At 38.5% G+C, this 18,002-nt stretch overlaps 1 protein-coding gene across 1 annotated transcript; it reads right to left on the bottom strand.

The window, feature by feature from the left end:
- Positions 1-367: 367 nt before the first annotated feature.
- LOC109204468 (uncharacterized) lies at positions 368-4,694 on the bottom strand. Its single transcript, XM_025905696.1, has 7 exons — positions 4,678-4,694; positions 4,245-4,505; positions 3,747-3,995; positions 2,236-2,298; positions 2,071-2,130; positions 1,686-1,748; positions 368-535 (listed from the first exon to the last, which is right to left on the bottom strand). The coding sequence occupies exons 2-7, from the start codon at positions 4,351-4,353 to the stop codon at positions 411-413; spliced, it is 669 nt and encodes a 222-aa protein (XP_025761481.1). The 5' UTR covers positions 4,354-4,505; positions 4,678-4,694; the 3' UTR covers positions 368-410.
- Between the last annotated feature and the right edge of the window lie 13,308 nt (positions 4,695-18,002).

Here is an 18,002-nt window from a genome sequence, read left to right as displayed (position 1 = left end):
TGGTGCCTGTACTAGTACTTCCTAATGTAACACTGCTGACTTTAAGTCATACTATCAGCTACTAAAGATCACATATTTCACACTTTGTTCTCACTAATGTTTAAACAGGAAACATTCAGTTAAGTTTTATAAAAAGAAAACTTTAAGAATGAATATAAAAACAGCTGACTATATAGAGCATAGATTTCAAATACAAATATGCTTTATGCTATAAGAGAGTACTAACTCTATATGATATTATAATTTAATATTGTAACTGCACATAAATCTGAGCATGTCTGATATTTGGGGAGCAGAGGAGCAAGAGTGGCTTCATAAAAAGCTTCTTCTTGGCTTTGCTGCTACAGCTCTCCTCACTGACCTGTAAGACAAGCACAAAAAGACAAAGTGATTTCCAACATGTAAAGATATTATGAGCTGAAGACATTTAATAATGTGAAGAATAAATCAGCCTGCATGGCAGCAGAATTACTGAGAGAGCTTCCTGATGTGACTTCAGAATAAACTGCTGCATCAGCTGCAGGACTTGATTTTCCTGTGAATGAAGAGAAGATCATTGAAAACAATAATATCATTAACCAGGAGGATACTTGATGTCTCCACTAATGCAAAGTAAGATGGATTTTATTAACCATGTAATGAACAGAGATGGGCAGTAACACGTTACTTGTAACGCGTTACTGTAATCTGATTACTTTTTTCAAGTAACCGTGATTTTTTGCGAGAATGTCTCATGACAGTGACGTAAGCGAGTGCGACGTTTGTGACAACAGCTGTCTGCAGATCAACAATGGATAATATATCGAGTGCGGGAGAGAGTATGAGCATGCAGCATTTAAAGCGTGGAAGTACTGACCTTATTTTGAGTTTGATTCCATAAAAAGTGACAAAAACATTAGCGTCCGCTGCTCACTGCGTGGGAAGAAAACTTCTTTTTAAACCCCTAAACTTCCAAGCAAGCACCGAGTGCGCTACGACGTAATGTGAAATTCACAGAGAAACTCGCGGATTCTTCCACTGACCGCTGCAGCACACCTGCACCAGGGTAAACCTCTGCCTAACCCACTCCTGCTTTATAGGTGAAAATAGAGCAACAGGACCGCTAGTCTTTGATTTTATTTATTTTCTGCTGTGTTTTACTTGCATTTATTTGAAAGAGTGAGTGTAAACACAAAAACATATTTTATTTTATGTGCTGGAATGTGCAGAAAATAGGTTTAAATGTTAAACAAATTTCTTCCAGTCAGAGAATGTTGCATATAATTTAATTTTTGCTTGATGCATAAAGTTAAAAGATTAAAACTAATAAAACAAGTTTTAAAAAGAGACTTTTCCATTTGATTACATTTTGTATGATGGATTATGCAGAAAATGTAGAATTGGGCTGAAAGATCTATCGCTTTATCACCTATTCAGGTTGTAAATCGTGTTTTTAAAAAGTAACTAAGTAACTAAGTAATTAATTACTTTTGAAAATAAGTAATCAGTAAAGTAACGGGATTACTTTTGGGGGGAAGTAATCAGTAATTAGTTACTGATTAATTTTTTCAAGTAACTTGACCAACACTGGTAATGAATACTTGTGAATACCTAAATATAAACTGTAATATAAACAGATTTACATTTTAGGAGCAGATAAACATGTTGAACAATATTCAGTGGAGATGATGGCAGACTTTGCTCACCTTTGTTTTTCTTGGCTTTTTCTTTTTTGGGCTGTTTGACCTCAGCATACATCAGACTGTCCTCTAAAAGAGACGTCAGAGCTCAGGACACATTTGTTCAGCACAGATATGATACAAACATGTTGGATACATATGGACTTTGAACTTTTTACAACTACAGTGAAAGAGTAAAAATCATTTGTTGCCTGTGACACTTCAGCTTTGCATGTGTGTGTTTTGTGATTGAGGTCTGGGTCAGAATCTGTGGATGCTGTGATTCAGTAAAGCTGAAACACTGATTAGTAAGTGAATAACTAAACTCCATGTTGACCTATAATTACCTGCAATATAATGATGTGATGACACATTCAAGTACAAACACTGAATGAGACTGTTGTGACTGTACCTGCAGCTCCCGTCTTCACATTAGTGTAAACAGCACTCTGCTCTGGTTTATGATGCTTCCCTGTTAAGATGATCGAATCCACAAAAGAAAAATTATTAACATTTTTAACATTTTTAAAACTTTCCAGGCTTTTTCTTCTACATTGTATATGTTTTGTGTACTCACGCTTATTAACAAAGTTTTCCAGTTCAATATTAGAGTAAATGACATCTGGGGGTTTATCTGCACCTGAAATGTTCATATTTTAGTTACACAATTGTAAACCAATGACATGGTGCCAGTTTCCTTAACTTAAAAGACAGTTTCATCTCTAGCTGCTCTGTGCTTTTCACATGATATACTGCACCAGTGTTTCAGTGGCTCACACATGAAAACCAACATGACACATTTTTCAAAGATATATGAAAAAAAAAAATCTTTTACAGAGTGTCATTAGTTGTGTTTAAGTCAACACCAGGACTATCAGATATTTTCAGACCATGAACCCATCATGGTGTTACTGTTTGTGTTGTTCTGATATGAAACAATAACATTTGTGGATTTTTTCAGTCGAGTTAAAGATACAATCAGTTTATAAAATCCTGTTTGTTTCTGATCTTTTGTGCATGTAGTCAGTTGGTTATTTGGATGTTTGTCCAACTGGATTTTGATAAATGTTCTTTGAAAAACTGCTGAGTACAAACTGAATCTAAGACATGTGAAGGTTAATGGAGATCTGGAAAGACCAGATGTGGGGAAGACAAGTGTCCTACGGTCAGCTGCAGGGACAGTAGGGAGACCTCCCCCCACTGCTCCACCACCACAAGATGTTCCACGATTAATGGAGCAAAACATCAATGAAGGGTGGCTCTCAGCTGATGACCCTTCAGCTGCCATGATGTCACTGCTGGAGGTGTGACAGACAACAGTGTCTAGCAGGTAACTTCCTGCCTGTGCTTCCTTCAAGGTCCCTGAATGGTTGACCCGGGTTTTAATGTTTTGGTTTCTCTGGTTTTCTATTTTTGATCATTCTTGGTTTCATAGCTCTGTATTTTGTATTGTTGACATTCTGGCATTCTCGTATGATGTTATGGTTACATTCTGGTTATCTGTCTATTTGGTTAATGAGAGGTTATTTATCCCCTTGTGTATTCTCTCTGGTCTCCATGTTTTGTTTACTGTCTGCGTCAAGCTCGTGCGTCTCAGTGTCAGTCATTTCATGTTTTATTTTGGTCTCTGTTCTTGTCTGTATCTTGGGTCTAGATTTGTAGAAATTTGGTTTCCTAGTTTTTTTTTTAAAACTTGGATTACTTTCTAAGTTCTGTGATAAAGTTGTATTTTAGTTTACTAACTGTGAAAGGTACTCAAAGAAATGTCATGTTATTATGTAATAATAATAACAGAAAAGAGGCTCTTACACTTGGACTGTCTGCAGCGATACAACAAGAGCAGGAGAACAATAATGAGAGAGACTCCACAAACCAGTCCAACAATCAACCACACAGGAGATGAAGAGCTGTCAGCTCCTGACACAGTTACTGTGACAACAAATAGCAATTAGTTATTATTAAACTTTAATTATAATTCATATTTCATGACAATTTCATAAAAGGTCTCAGAAAATTGAACCGGTTGACTTCAAACCTTAAAACAAAAATCATTTACAAAAATCCATCAAATGTTTTGATCCTGCTCACCTTTAACTGACATCCAGCTCTGTGCTGACTCTCTTCCTGAGTACTGACACTTGTAGAAACCTTCATCAGACTTTGACACTGCAGAGATGTTCAGCTCCCCTCGGGTATCATTTTGAATAAGTTTGTCATTGTGATAGAAAAACACATTGGAAAGTTTTTTTTGTGTTCTCAAACTGCAGCTCAGACTAACAGAAGCTCCCTCAGTCACAGGATGAACAGGACTCACCAGGATAGGACCATTACCATCATCTGTGACACAATCACACACAATTGTTTCAGTCACATCAGCTGCTGCACACTTTTAGAAAAAGCTGACAAACAATAATAAGAACAGATTGTACAAATGCTTTTTCATCATGAAGATCTGATCTTGTGTATTTAAAAATTGTGTGTTTATTTTTCCCACATGAAATTACTTCACATAAAGCAAAGCTGGGACAAATGTTCATGTGACGTCTAAATCTTTAAAATCCAAGAAGTAAATGTATAATAACATACTCTGTACAGTGATGTTGACTGCACTGCTGAACTCTCCTGATCCAGACTCACACCAGTACACTGCAGTATCTGACTTTGATGTGTTGATGTTACATGTGGATCCAGTCATTCTCCTACAGACAGAGTACAGTCGGCCGTCCTCAGAGAACTTCCTCACTCTCCACTCAGTGAAGTTTCCCTCACAGGTCAGTGAGACAGAGTCAGAGGTGAAGTGTTGCACTCTGTCAGGACTCACTGTGAGAGATGCTGCTGAATGAACATCTGAAAACAACATGCAGTGAAGAGACAAAGCTCACAGATGTTAGTATTCAAAATATCACAGTGAAAATATACGCCTGACTTTTGTGTGGTTCACAGGAGTCCTGCTAGTTATGCAGCCAGATTTACAGACTTTCAAATCATCAACATGAAGATTAAAATTCCTCAAACTGACCTGCAGACCAGACAAACTTTGGTTGACTGTGATCAGTGTGATACTCTGGGTCTCCTCTTCCAGCTCTGCACACATATCCTGCTGTGTGTGTCTGTCCATGAATGATGTAGGAGTCCTGTGCAGTCCCACTGCCATCAGGTAGCAGCTCATAACTGGAGGATTTCTCTGATAGATCAGGAACAGCTTTATACCAGTAGAAGCTCCATCCTGCAGACGGATGTTCAACCTCACAGTTCAGAGTTACTGAGGCTCCAGGACTCAGCCATGATGGAGACACAGTGAGGACAGGACGGGCTTTATCTGTTCAACAAAGATTTTCTCTCAATGTTTCGTCTCTTAACTCTGAATTCAATGTCACTAAAATGTTGACTCACAAATATTTATGATGAACTTTAAGAGTGAGACTATCTAAACATGTCAAATATCTCAACATGTACTAATAAAAAGACATTTTTACAAACTGTTTCTATTTCCAGGTTAAATGAACTATGACTCTACTTACTGTCAGAAACTGTCAGTGTGACTGAATCACTCCACTCTGTTGTTTTATGCTGTGAACTTTTCATTCTGCCCTTACAGCGATAGTTTCCACTGTTGGATGATGAAGCAGATCTAATCCTGTATTCATTTTGATTTGGAGCTTTTATCATGCTGTTTGTTTCCCACTCATAATCCCACTCAGTGTCTCCTCCATGGATCTCACATCTGACAGTGATCGTCTCTCCTCTGTATATCTCAGACCAGTTTGGATACAGAGTCACAACAGGCCTGTTTGAGACTGTTAATGTTCAAGAAAGTACAATAAAAACACATGAATGTCAAAAATGTTAATGCCTTTTGTTCTTCATCTTACTCCTTAATCAGGAATTTATTTGACTTTAGTTTAAACTCACCAGTTTTCCCAATCCTGACTGACTGGCTGTCCTCTGTGTAGTAAACTGGGTTTCCTCTTCCTCCTCTGCACCTGTAGAGTCCTTCCTGTGAGACACTGATTTGTCCATTTGAGTGGAAAACTGCATCTTGTGTGGTCAGGGCTTCAGAGGATTTCTCATCTCTGTACCAGTAGTATTTCCATCCAGATGATGATGATGGGTTCACAGAGCAGGTCAGGGTCACACTGCCCCCTACTGGAACAGCTGTGTTATCAGCTCTCAGTTTGGCCTTTGGTTTATCTGCAGTTCAGTTTAGAAAAAGAACAAAAGTCAATGACTGAATCAAACCAGTTGAAATAACTTGGTGGAAATATGTAAATAATAAATATCACATAACTTTAATGGTGAAGCTACAACAAACTGTACAACTATCACACAAATACAACACTAATCTTTCATATTTAATTTGCTGCATTTCTAAGTTAAAAACACACATGAGGAACAATCAGTGGATTTAATGTTTCTTAGTGGATGTGGTGGAGCAGCTGAGACAGATTCAGCATTTGTTCTGCATTTCATCTTTCATGTATTAGAGCTGCACAGCAGAGAAGTTACTCTCATATGTTTTGTTCTCTTCACTGTGAATAAAAAGCTGCTGTTCAGGTTTTTGTTGTTGGAATAAAAACTAAACATTTTACTGACCAACATGAAAGACAGTTATAAAGCTGTAAGAAAGAAGAAGTGCTTTTTCCTTATTTAGATACTCTGGATGAAAGATCTTACATGATACAGTCAGTGTGATGATATCACTCCACTCTGAGAAGAAATAGTCCCTTCTGCCCCGGCAGCTGTATCCTCCACTGTCAGACTCAGTAGCTCTGATGATTCTGTGTTCATTGGATGTTGGAGGTGTGTTTAACTTGGCTGCTCTCCATTCATACGTCCACTGAGCTCCTTCACCTCCCTGAATCTCACATCTGACAGTGACTGTCTCACCGCTGTATATCTGAGTCCAGGATGGCTGCAGGGTCACAGTGGGCTTACTGGGAACTGTTCACAGAAAAATATCCAGTTAGAGACAAATAGAAACAAAAGATTCAGATGTTTCAAACAGGCTACAGGGTTAAACCACACCTCGGGTCAGTCTGACTACAGATAACAGTTTTTGATCCTGGCACACATCCCACTTAGAAAAATTGCTACAAACAGCACAAAACAGTCAAAACCTGACCAGAGGCAGCCTCTCAGCAGTTGCAGGTGTGGAGGCAGATTTCTTTGCTCATGTATTAATCACATATTTAATCATATCACATTAGTTATAGTAATATAACTTTCTCACTGTACTATAGTAAGAGCACTGCTGTCACAAGTTTGGATGCATTTGGAATGTTAACACAGTGAGGCCATTGTAATGGGAGACGTTAAACAGATAGTGGGACTCCTCCTTATCAGGGATGTAAATCCTTAGGTGAAGGCTAAGCAGAAAACAAGGTCATAATTCTCTCTGTGAGGGAGAAGGTATAGCCCCCCCGTGAGAGGGGCCAACATGTAAGAGTTTGTGGAATGTTCTTTGTCTGTGTCTCTGTATATAAGATGTAAGGGCGGTGGCCACAATTCAGAGATGATCCTGGTGTTTCACTGGGATGCTTTCTCCACATTGCAATGTGTTTATTAAACTCACTTCAAATCAAGCTCACTGGGTGTGTTGCAGGTTCTTGTTAAAATTTCCATAACACAGGACTGCTTCATCAGGACGTACTGGGATATTTTCGAACACCCTGACCTGTAGCTGGTTTTTGATAGCATACTGTGCTACATGAAGAACTGTATAGCACAGCTGCACAGTAGCACAGAGGAAAGAGCTCCACAGGGTTATACAGGTCACCCAGAGGATAGTCGGCCATCCTTTGCCCTCACTTGAAGAACTGCACAGCTCCCGCAGTCTCAGGAACATGAAGAAAATCCTTCAGGATCCATCTCACCCAGGTCATGCACTGTTTGAATGTCTACCTTCAGGCAGACATTTCAGAGCCATAAAGACAAGAACTAACAAACTAAGGAACAGCTTTTATCCCTCAGCCATCACCATGCTGAACGCTGAACAATCAGATCCAACACAACTCTCATATACAGTGTTTACATAGTTACAGCACAGTCTCATGTTTACACCTGCAGGTACGGCTGGTATTTACATCAACACCGGCAAATGGGGAGGAGTGCAATGCAGAAACATTTGTGTTGTTGGTTGTTATTCAAACAAAATCTGAAAGGTGTAAATAGTTTCTTGTGTTTAGTTGATATTTTTGTGGAGAGCACATTCTCTGTATGGGCGAGTCCTTAATCTCACAGTTTTGACTTGAATCAAAAACAAAACTGAATAAATGTTTCTATTTTCCACCTCTCCAAGTAATCTTAATGAAAAGAAAATTCAAGAGTTTCCTACATTTAAGGGTTAAAAAACTCACAGTTATTAGATCAACTTGCTAGTACAGATCACATAATGACCTCTTAGTCTGGTAGAAATGAAATAATTAAACTCACGAGTTTCTTTAACTGTGATGTCACTGCTGTCCTCTGTGGAGAAAACTGGATCTCCTCTCCCTCCTCTGCAGTAATAGATGCCTCCTTCTGAAATACTGATAGTGTGCTCTGATGTTCCAGCTCCTATTTTCTCAGCTCCAGAAAACTGTGAATCACGTCTGAACCAGTCAAACTTCCAGCCAGCAGAGCCCTCCACAGAGCAGCTCAGTGTCACACTGCCCCCTGCTGGTATGATTGAACTTTGTGCTGTCAGTGTGGCTCTGGGTTTACTTGCTGTTAAAGAAACAAAATAAAACATTAAATGATCATCAAGAATAAATTTGTTACAGTGCTGATCACACTTTAAACATTTGCTGAATAATTTATCTACAAACACAAACAGAAATTATTAGGGATGCATGTAGTGATGGGAGTAGTGAACTCATGGTCATTATTTTTCCCAATAACAGAGATTATTGCTGAGGCATTTTATTTATTTCCAGCCTTTTTTATTCCAAAATATCCTTTTTTCAAAGTCAGTCTTTATTTCTAAATCCCGTTTTTCCCCGATGGCCTATTTATTTCATGATGCGACTTTTCAGCAGAATGACTTTGGCTGTATCCCAATTCAGGGTCTGCAGGCCGCATTTTAAGGCCGATTACGTCACAGCGACGCGCCGAAGGCTGTCCCAATTCAAAGGCTGCTCGAAATGCGGCCCTCAAATGCGTCCTTCATTTCCCTGAATTTTAAGGATGTGGCAGTGTAGACTTCGTGGCCCAACATATCCCAGACTTCATAGCGCGGCAGTCGGTGTGGATAATTTTGCCGCAGACGGCAGAAGCGGAGCGGCCGAAGAGTAAACTGTTAAAAGTAAGTACTGAATATTATGTCACTTATTTATGTACAAATGTTTAATAATGAAGAACATTAAAACATTACTGTTGGCCACATGTCGGCAAAGTTATTTGACATTAGCGATGTTTGTACTTTCAGCGTTTACTTGGTTTTAAAGCCTTTAAAATATACGCCGTTCAATAGTTGACCCTAGTCTTACAGAGAATGTGATGATTTTAATAATTAAAATTTAATTAATAATAATTAAAGTCAGTCATATATCCACAAACACAACAGGCTGAAAGTCAGTGATGCTGCTCGGTTTGCAGTCCTGAATATCACGGCACAAGCAGGATTCACTGCACTGTTAATGTTAGCTATGTTATATTGCTGCCTCTGTTCGGTGGTGTCGAGCCAAACGGACTTTAACGTGTGTTTGAACGAGCTGACGGTTCACTCGTTAAGCTGAAAGAAAGATGCTTTAATCACAGGAGTCACACATGTGTCCACTGTACCATCTGGAACTCTTCTTGTTTAGCACTCGTAATAACACAAACACTAAATCCTCCTTCTCTGTGCTGTTTTGTAGCAGTGTATACACCTGAGACTGTCACCTGTCTGTCTGTCCTGCACTCTCTCTCTGTTTCTTTCTCTCTGATTGTGGAATAAAAGTATGAACATGTATTTATAAGTTACACTTGTGTTTGAATCCTGCAGCTTATCACACATTTGATTTCCATGTGTGACAACTGCAAGTGTCCAGAGTGAGGACAGACTGAGGGACCCACTGCTGCACATCATCTGTGAGGCTTTGCACCCCTGATGATCCACCAGGACAAACTCAGCAGTGTGTGAGGAAGAGGAGGAGGAAGAGCCAGCAGCAGCTGACAGATGGAGAGAATAGACAGACTGTTCCCTGTTTGTGAAGGACTGCTAGGAAAGTTTAGAATAACTAATTGTCTGTCCTGAATCAGTCTTATTAGGTAATGTTCAAATAATGTTATCATTCCAGTGTTTTCAGTGTGGGAGAAAGTACTCAGGGCCTTCAAGTTACACACTATGAAAGGCAGCAACAAGTTTAATATTCAGAAACCTAAAGTATGTATCAGCAGCAGAATGGAGCTAAAAATAAATGTTTGTTTCAGTTCTATGAAGCTTTGAGTATTTTGGATTAGTAGTACTGCTTTGTTTGTTGCATCATATTGCTGTAATTGTTTATATGCTTTATATATTCTGAGGTAAGTTGATCTATAGTGTTACATCATATTCTATAAGGATGTTATGTGTTTGTATACTTTCTGCCCAGTTTGACCCATTTAGCAGAAGTCAGCCTGTTTAAGGCTCTGATATCTATTCTGTATGACTTAAAGCAGTTATGACATGGTCTGATTTTCTCACCCAATAAAGGAATATTTCATATATCAGTCTGATCTTCATTCTATCAGACACAGTTATCACAGCTCGTACATTTTCTTTTTATACATATATGTAAGCATTGAGCCAAATTTAGTAATGCCAACATACTGAAGGAACAATATTTGTCTCTTATATATAATACATCTATATATACACTGTCAGAGATACTTGTCTTTGAGTGAAGATTTAAGGTGATAGGAAATATAAATAACTGCAACTTGAATCTTTACTGAAGCTCAGTATTAGACACAGAGTTCACTCACATGAATTTCACTCACATGTGCTGTACCAGTGTACCTGCACATGTGATGTGACAATAAAAGTGATTTGATTTGAGAGTTCAAACTCACTGCTGTAATAACTAATTATGAGTAATATAATAACTATAATATTGGCCATATCATATTTACACTGACTTTAGTCTCATGAACAACATTAACTAATTGTTATTTACTAGCTAATCTTAAATGACTGTTCAGTACAGATATGAAGGCCAACAATCATGTTTTACAGTCCTGTGGTCTCGGCCTCAGATACTTATTAAATCACACAAAGCTCGTGTAGAAACAAATGAACAAAATATGTTCTCCTTCATTTCTGTCAACCACACGTTTCCAGCTATCATGGTTGCAAGGCAACCTGGGCAGCGCGACGGAGGCTAGACCGTCCCATTTCACAAGCCTCGCACTTCCGGCCTTAGCGGTCTTTAAGTACGCGGCCCTTGAGGACCGTTGAGGCTCCGTACTTTAAGGCTGCAGACCCTGAATTGGGATACAGCCTTTGTCTGTCAATCAAGAGAGACAAGGCGGAGCCAGTTGTGTGATTGGTTGCTCCTTTACTCAGACATAAGTAATAGCACGTGAAGTGTCGATTTAGGTTTAATGGTGCAATTAAATAAGTGTTTACTTCTTCCCACTCCCTTTCAACATGTAAATTAATCAGAACGGCAGCTATATTGAAATGTATTGATTTTTTTTGTATAGTATTTTTTTCCTCTCTCTCTCTTATTTTCTTTTCTAAATGTACCTGTATATTGTTTACATGTTTGAAATAAATTACCAATACCAATGCGTCTCCTATGCAGCCGGCGGCAGTATGCAGCTCGAAATAAAGTTAAGGCACCGATAAATGCAAAACACTGGGCGCGAATAACGTTACAGGTGTATCAATGCTTGTGAAGGACATGGCTGCAGGAGACAAGTCAGTTTCTGAGTTACTCAGAGAACTTGCTAATCGCTTAGATTGTACGTCTTCACCTCAGTCTGAGAGATTATTGCAGCAGTGTACTGAAGATAAAGCGGACCCTGGTCCAAGTTCTCATCACAACCGCAGAGTGTTAACGTTAGCAAATGTTAACGCTATCACAGCTAGCTCCACTCCACAAAACGCCGTTCAGGGTAAGTAACGATATGTTATCACTGCTTGGTTAGTCTGTCTGTCTTCAAAAAATGAGCTTTTTAATCAGTTCAGTCACAGATTTCTTTAATACTGTTTTTATCATAGCAAAGAATTCCATAAATTAGGTAAGAGAAAATAATCGTCTTCTGGGTTAATGTCTGTATTACTATTTACATTGTTGTAGGTAATAGTTATTCATGACTGTTTTAAAGTGGCTAATATGGAAGACAAGTAATCTATGTGAAAGAAAAGAAAGCAATTTTAGTTCAACGTAGTGATTTTGTAAGTGGGTATAATTTGAAAATGCTTTTACTAGTACAGTGGATGTTCTTTAAATATTTAACATTTAAAGTGTGTGTCACTTTACGGAAGCCAACTTCAGTTTTGGTTTGGTCTCACCGTTGTAGGTCATAACACGAACAAGCCGTCAAGTCAAGCAGCTGAGGAAAGGGCTTAAGGAGACCATGGTATGGCCGCTTCTGACAGAACGATCAGACATCATTCCTCTTTTCTTACCAAGGGAATCAGAGACCGCTCCCTGTTGTGAGGTAAGGTCAGGTCACATCTTTTAACATCTGAATAGTAAAGGTATTTGGTTAATTTATGAAGGATGCACAGTAATTGTTGACACAAAACAATATACTATTTTGTATGCTTGGGTTAGTTGAACAGCTGGGTTACATTTAATAAAAATACACCTAATGTTGCAGATGCTCTTAAGACTACAAGATAAGTAAAGCTATAAAATGACTGTAGCCTGCCACAGAAGAGGAAGAAGAGGAATGCTCTCTTGAGGATAAATGCAGAGTGGCAGGTTACCTTCGGTCCTTCATTGAAAACGGTAAGTCTGCTGCGATAGGTATTTTGCTATCGGTTTTCTCTGATTATACTTTGGTAAATTACATACAGTCCAGTGATCTTGGGTCATTAACAAAGTACACTATAGTATAATTTTGTTTTGTTATTTGCTCCATACTGCCTCCATGCAATACATAAAAAACAGAGTGGTGGCATTATCAGTTGCACTATAATTGTATGTAGACTACTTTTAGCTTTGTTAACATAAAAATATCTATAACAGCAATTTGAGTGGGGCAAAAATGTCTGGTGCCCTGTATGTAAGTGGTCATCTTTTATGGTATTTCTCCATAGAAGATTAAAAATAATGAATATAGGATGTCATTATAGCTCAAAACAATCTTCCGTTGCAGCATCTTGTGCACAACGAAAAGCCCTCATCAAGTTTTGGACAGGATGGGAAGTCTTGCCGAGAGAAATGACTGTGGAAGTGGTCAACAGCAGTGCTCCAAAGTCTTCCACCTGTTTTGAAGTACTACGTCTTCCTGCACACTATTGTACCTATGAGTCATTTCTGATGGACATTCAGGTGTGTCTCAACTCTACTGACTCAGGTTTTGGTCTGGTTTAGGATTGATTCCATAGCACATGGTATGATTAAACCATTTTTTCCCCTTGCATCACATTACTGTATTCAGTGTTCAAAGAAACTGACAATCTAGTGAGTTCTAGTTCCTTTTAATACACATGACACTGAAAAATACACAGTACTGGTGAGCATTTTTTTAAAAAAAATATAAACTGACAAAGACTTCAGAAAACAAAATCAGCTGTTCACTGTACATTATAAATTACACAGTATGTTTTGTTTATACTCGCTACTGGTACAAAACAATTTTGTAGGAAAAATTATTTGAATCAAGATGTTACACTACTGTACTGTGTTCATTGTATTAAATCTGCTCAGAGTTGACATGTACTGTACATCCAACCAAGAAATGAATATCATTAAAGTGACAGCTGTATAAAACAAATCCTGTTTTATAGCCACTCACTGTTCTGTTGAAAGTGAAATTGGTTATGCTGTTCTGAGTCCGTGCTGATTCCATGCTTCCTGGAATGACTGAAGATGATGTTGAATGTGATGCAAAAAGCATCTGTGCAGTGCAAACAAGTGAATTTCTTCACCGGGATTGAGCAGTCCTTTAATCTCCAGCTGGGTGAAGATTGTGTTGAAAAGTTCAAGGACGTTCTCATATACATCCCTCCACAGGTGCTCAATGCTGATTTCCATCTATATGCCAAAGGTGATTTGCTGCTGGTACACTGTACGGAAGACGCCTTGCAGTCTTAATAGATAACCGTCGCATCTTGACCCCTTCTGGATTGACTCGTCTCATTGAATCCATCAGTCGAAATCCTGATTAACAAACAGATCATGTCTTAGTACTACCAACTACAAAAAGACTGTATTGTAAACACTGTAATGCATATGGGACAGATCATCATTGTGTCAGGTAAGTATCCAGGTGCTGTACAGATTTACTGAGGAGAGAGAATCGTGTACAGACTGGTTCAAACAGGAACATAACTGCATAACAGTGATGAGAACATGCTAGTCATTTTTGATGGATACATTAAAATATCACATCATGGCCACACTGACACATGTTTTCCTGGTGTTTGGATATTCAAACAATATCAGCTTACTTTGAATGTGTATGCCTCTGGATCGTAGATGTCCCATCATCATTCTGCAGCCAGCATTTGGGTGATGACGCTGAATGTCCAGCACTTTTGCATCCAAATCCACATCTCCAATAGAAGAATACCGATCAGAATTTCTGCACATAAAACATTTTTTTCATATAACAGCAAATCTCAACACAAAGTTTTCCAATTAATACTGAAAGAACCAAGAATGTAAATGTATTCTTGTTTTAGCTTTACTGAAGACACCAGAGAAAGTACGATATTTATATGCTGCTGAAATAGACAAAACCATTTCAATAAACTCGCTATTTAACATCAACTTTGGTATGTGTTATCAGAGAACAATCAGCTATGTACTATTTAAAGCACTAATGACCCTGCTGTGATAAGTAAGTAGACTGTGGAAAGCTGGTGGGTCTACTCTCTGTGTAAGATTCGTACAGGCTCCACTGCCCCCAGTCCCTGAGTTAACACACTCTAACAGCTAACACTGTGCCGGTGTTGTGCCAAATAGTGATTGTCTGCCAAAAACTGATTTCCAGTATTTGCCAAAAACTGATTGCTCGTATTTAAACTGCTATAAGTAACTTGTTGGGCTATAATAAATGAAACATATGTCAAATGTGGGGGGCGCAGAGCCATTGCAGGGGGGGCGCGGTATGAAAAGAAAAAAAAAAGAAAAAAAAAAAGCGCGCTTGGACACTGTGGACAGGTTTTTGACGGGGCTCCCACATAAACGCAAAGCAGGAGATGAAGCATCGCCAAATATGTTTCTAAACCAACTTCCTTCCAAGCCAAAGACTAGAAAATATGGTGAAGCATATCTTCCCTTTGGCTTCACCTGCACAAGTGCCGGTCTCCCCTGCAAATAGTTTTCCCTGCATCGGGAGCACGCGCTGGGCTCTCCAAATCACGGACAAACAGTATCCCACATTCTTGATTTTTAGTTCACAAACACTTCTTGTAATAACTAACTACTCCTGACATTTTGGACATGTTAGCTCTTTATGCAGTAAAGTTACAGTGGGATACAAATAATATCAGGCTGATCCTGCCGTAATTTGTTCCCCCTGTCTAAATCACGGACAAACAGCTGTTTATGTGTTTAAACCCATTTTGCACAGAGAGGCATTTTTTGAAAAATGTATTGATAGCAATGTTGAATATTATTACACAAGAAAAAAAACAACTACACGTAAAATAATTACACCATGATGCCTCTGCCTTTCTAAATGCAGGGACAGTAACTGCGTGTGTATATGTAAGCGTGTAAAACCTGAAGATACTCAGATTAACACACATACCTTTGACGTTGCGTGACGAACTCTGTAATCCTCATCCACATGTAAACGCAAAAAAGGAGTTTTAAATAATCTCCGTTTTCGGTGAATCGCAACGCCGTTTACGTGTTGACGAAAACCCCAAACGCATAGAAACAGCTGAGTTTTCAAAAATACCCGTGTAGGTGTGGACGCAGCGTAAAAGAGTTAGTAGTGTATTTTATTACTACCTGTAATTTATTGCTGTTTACTTGTATTTGCTTAATTGTTTACTAAATGTTTGAGGTGTGAAATAAACCGCAATGGAGCAAAATATGGGTGTGTGTGTTTGGAGGATGTGTTTGTGCGGGGGGTTAGGTGGTGGGGGGCGCGAACATTTTTCTTGTAAAAAAGGGGGGCCTGGCAAAAAAAGTTTGGGAACCACTAGTTTAGACAGTAACATTTTAAAAAAAGTAAGCAATAATATTTCATTGTCAAACGTCATAATTAAGGTCAACATCTAAATAATGCTGTGTACAGACTCACAAGGTGTTAAATTACAGAAGAAAAAAAACTTACCTTAGACCTTCCTTCGTCATTCTCCTCCTAATTGTGCTCGGAGACACAGAAAACATATCGGCAATTACCCCGATGGTTATCCCGGACAGCACTAAAGTCCTGAGTGCTGCAGCCGGGATTTCAAGACGTGGACGACCAACATTTGAAGACCGTTCTTCCTCAGCGTATTCCAAACGAACACGGTGCTGAAACCTTCGATAATGTTGTCATCGATTCTAACATCTTGAAGAGAAATTGTCATCCCAAGCATTTCAGAAATATAATCTAAACGACTCAAAACAGTAACTACTGGTAAATGATCCCTCTCTATCTGATCTGCTAAAATGAGCAGAACTGACTGAAGTTCACACCAGTCCGCCATCCTCCATGACTTTTGATCTAGCACGTTGTTGCTAGCTGTGGCAGCCGTCCGCGGAGAGGTATCCAGGAAAACTAGTCGATGGTAAACGATAAGCCAATAGGCGCAAAGGTCCAACCCACTCACACTGATTGACAGACGAAGTCATTCTGCTGAAAAGTCGCATTATGAAATAAATAGGCCATCGGGAAAAACGGGATTTTGAAATAAAGACTGACTTTGAAAAAAGGACATTTTGGAATAAAAACGGCTGGAAATAAATAAAATGCCTCAGGAATAATCTCTGTTATTGTGAAAAATAATGACCATGAAATAATATTTCACAATAATAAGTAAATTTATATAGCAGAATGCAATATATTTCACAATAATGAGCTTTTTTTTCCCCAAAATGTGTTCCATTATTTCACAATATCATTCTCACATTACATATCTGTGTCTTATTTATTCACATAGTAATTTATTTCATCATGACCTATTTATTTATTTAATTTTGAACACTTTGGAGTTCCACAGATCCCAGACCCAGGGGCGGATCTAGAAGAGTGGCAATGTGCCACCCTAAAATGATCTCTTGCCACCCCTAGTGCCACCCTAGTTTTGCATAGGTGTTGTTCATTAAAATAAGATAACATTAACACTTTGAGCCTAGCTACAGTTAACACTGAATATAAATTCTATAAATTACCCCCCTCCACAATTAACAAATGGTTCAGCCCATAGCGCGTTTTTCTTGTTTTCAGTAGCAACCGATGCCTATGATTGTGCCAGAGCACATTTTGAATCAACATCATGGGCATTTCAGATTTCACACAGGTGGTTGGTTGTTACACTCTGCAAATGGAATTAAGGTGAATGTTATTAACCCTCTGTGTGCTGCACCTCCAAATGACTGATTTAAGCTGACATAGCAACAAGCTGCAGCCACGCTGATTCCATTTCAGCTTGTGTTGAAAGTTCAGACTTAATGTGTTGTGTTGTCTTGTGCTGTTAACCTGTTGTGTAGTCGTTGTTCTGTTTTGTGTGTCAGTGAGGGCACTAATGAATGTCACAAAGGCAGATTGCAATGTAAACACTGTGTCCAAGTGGAAAACAGGAGTGATACACCTCCTGTTGTCGGGCCTGTAGGGTTTATCCCTGTGGTGGTCTCTTCTGTCTTGTGGCGGACAAACATTTTTTTTTTCTTACTGGCACAAAAAATTTGTGTGGCATCTTATTGTTACACCTGATTGTTCTCTCAATTTAGTTATAGTAGAATTTTTAAATGGTTGTACGAAAAAAAACAACAAAAAAACAGAAAACAAAAACGCCAGGTGTATTGGCTGAATTTTGTAGATAAATTGTTGTATATAACTTTATTAATTGAAAAAAATTTGTGCACAAGTTTTCAAAATGTACAATTTATATTTGCATTTCAAGTTATGAAATTAATTTAGTAAACATGTTTGTGGTTTTTACAGTAAAAAGTATATAACTACTACTAGCATTTTATGGTTTTTGTGTAATTTCAGATCAGTTGTGTTAATACAGTATATCAATGAAAAAATAACTGTAAATTCAGACATGTGAGGTTGAGC

Source organism: Oreochromis niloticus, linkage group LG3 (assembly GCF_001858045.2).
Source record: "Oreochromis niloticus isolate F11D_XX linkage group LG3, O_niloticus_UMD_NMBU, whole genome shotgun sequence".
Taxonomy (NCBI): domain Eukaryota; kingdom Metazoa; phylum Chordata; class Actinopteri; order Cichliformes; family Cichlidae; genus Oreochromis; species Oreochromis niloticus.
The sequence above is the reverse complement of the archived record's forward strand: the minus strand, read 5'-3'. Positions and strand labels throughout refer to the sequence as shown.

Bases quoted from the DNA above. Each gene is read 5' to 3' on its own strand.
- LOC109204468 (XM_025905696.1), bottom strand. From the start codon at position 4,353: ATGACTGGATCCACATGTAACATCAACACATCAAAGTCAGATACTGCA. The intron at 2,131-2,235 runs GTGAGTACACAA...TCATCTTAACAG, and splicing joins GGAAAACTTTGTTAATAAGC to GGAAGCATCATAAACCAGAG. The intron at 1,749-2,070 runs GTACAGTCACAA...CGTCTCTTTTAG, and splicing joins TGTGAAGACGGGAGCTGCAG to AGGACAGTCTGATGTATGCT.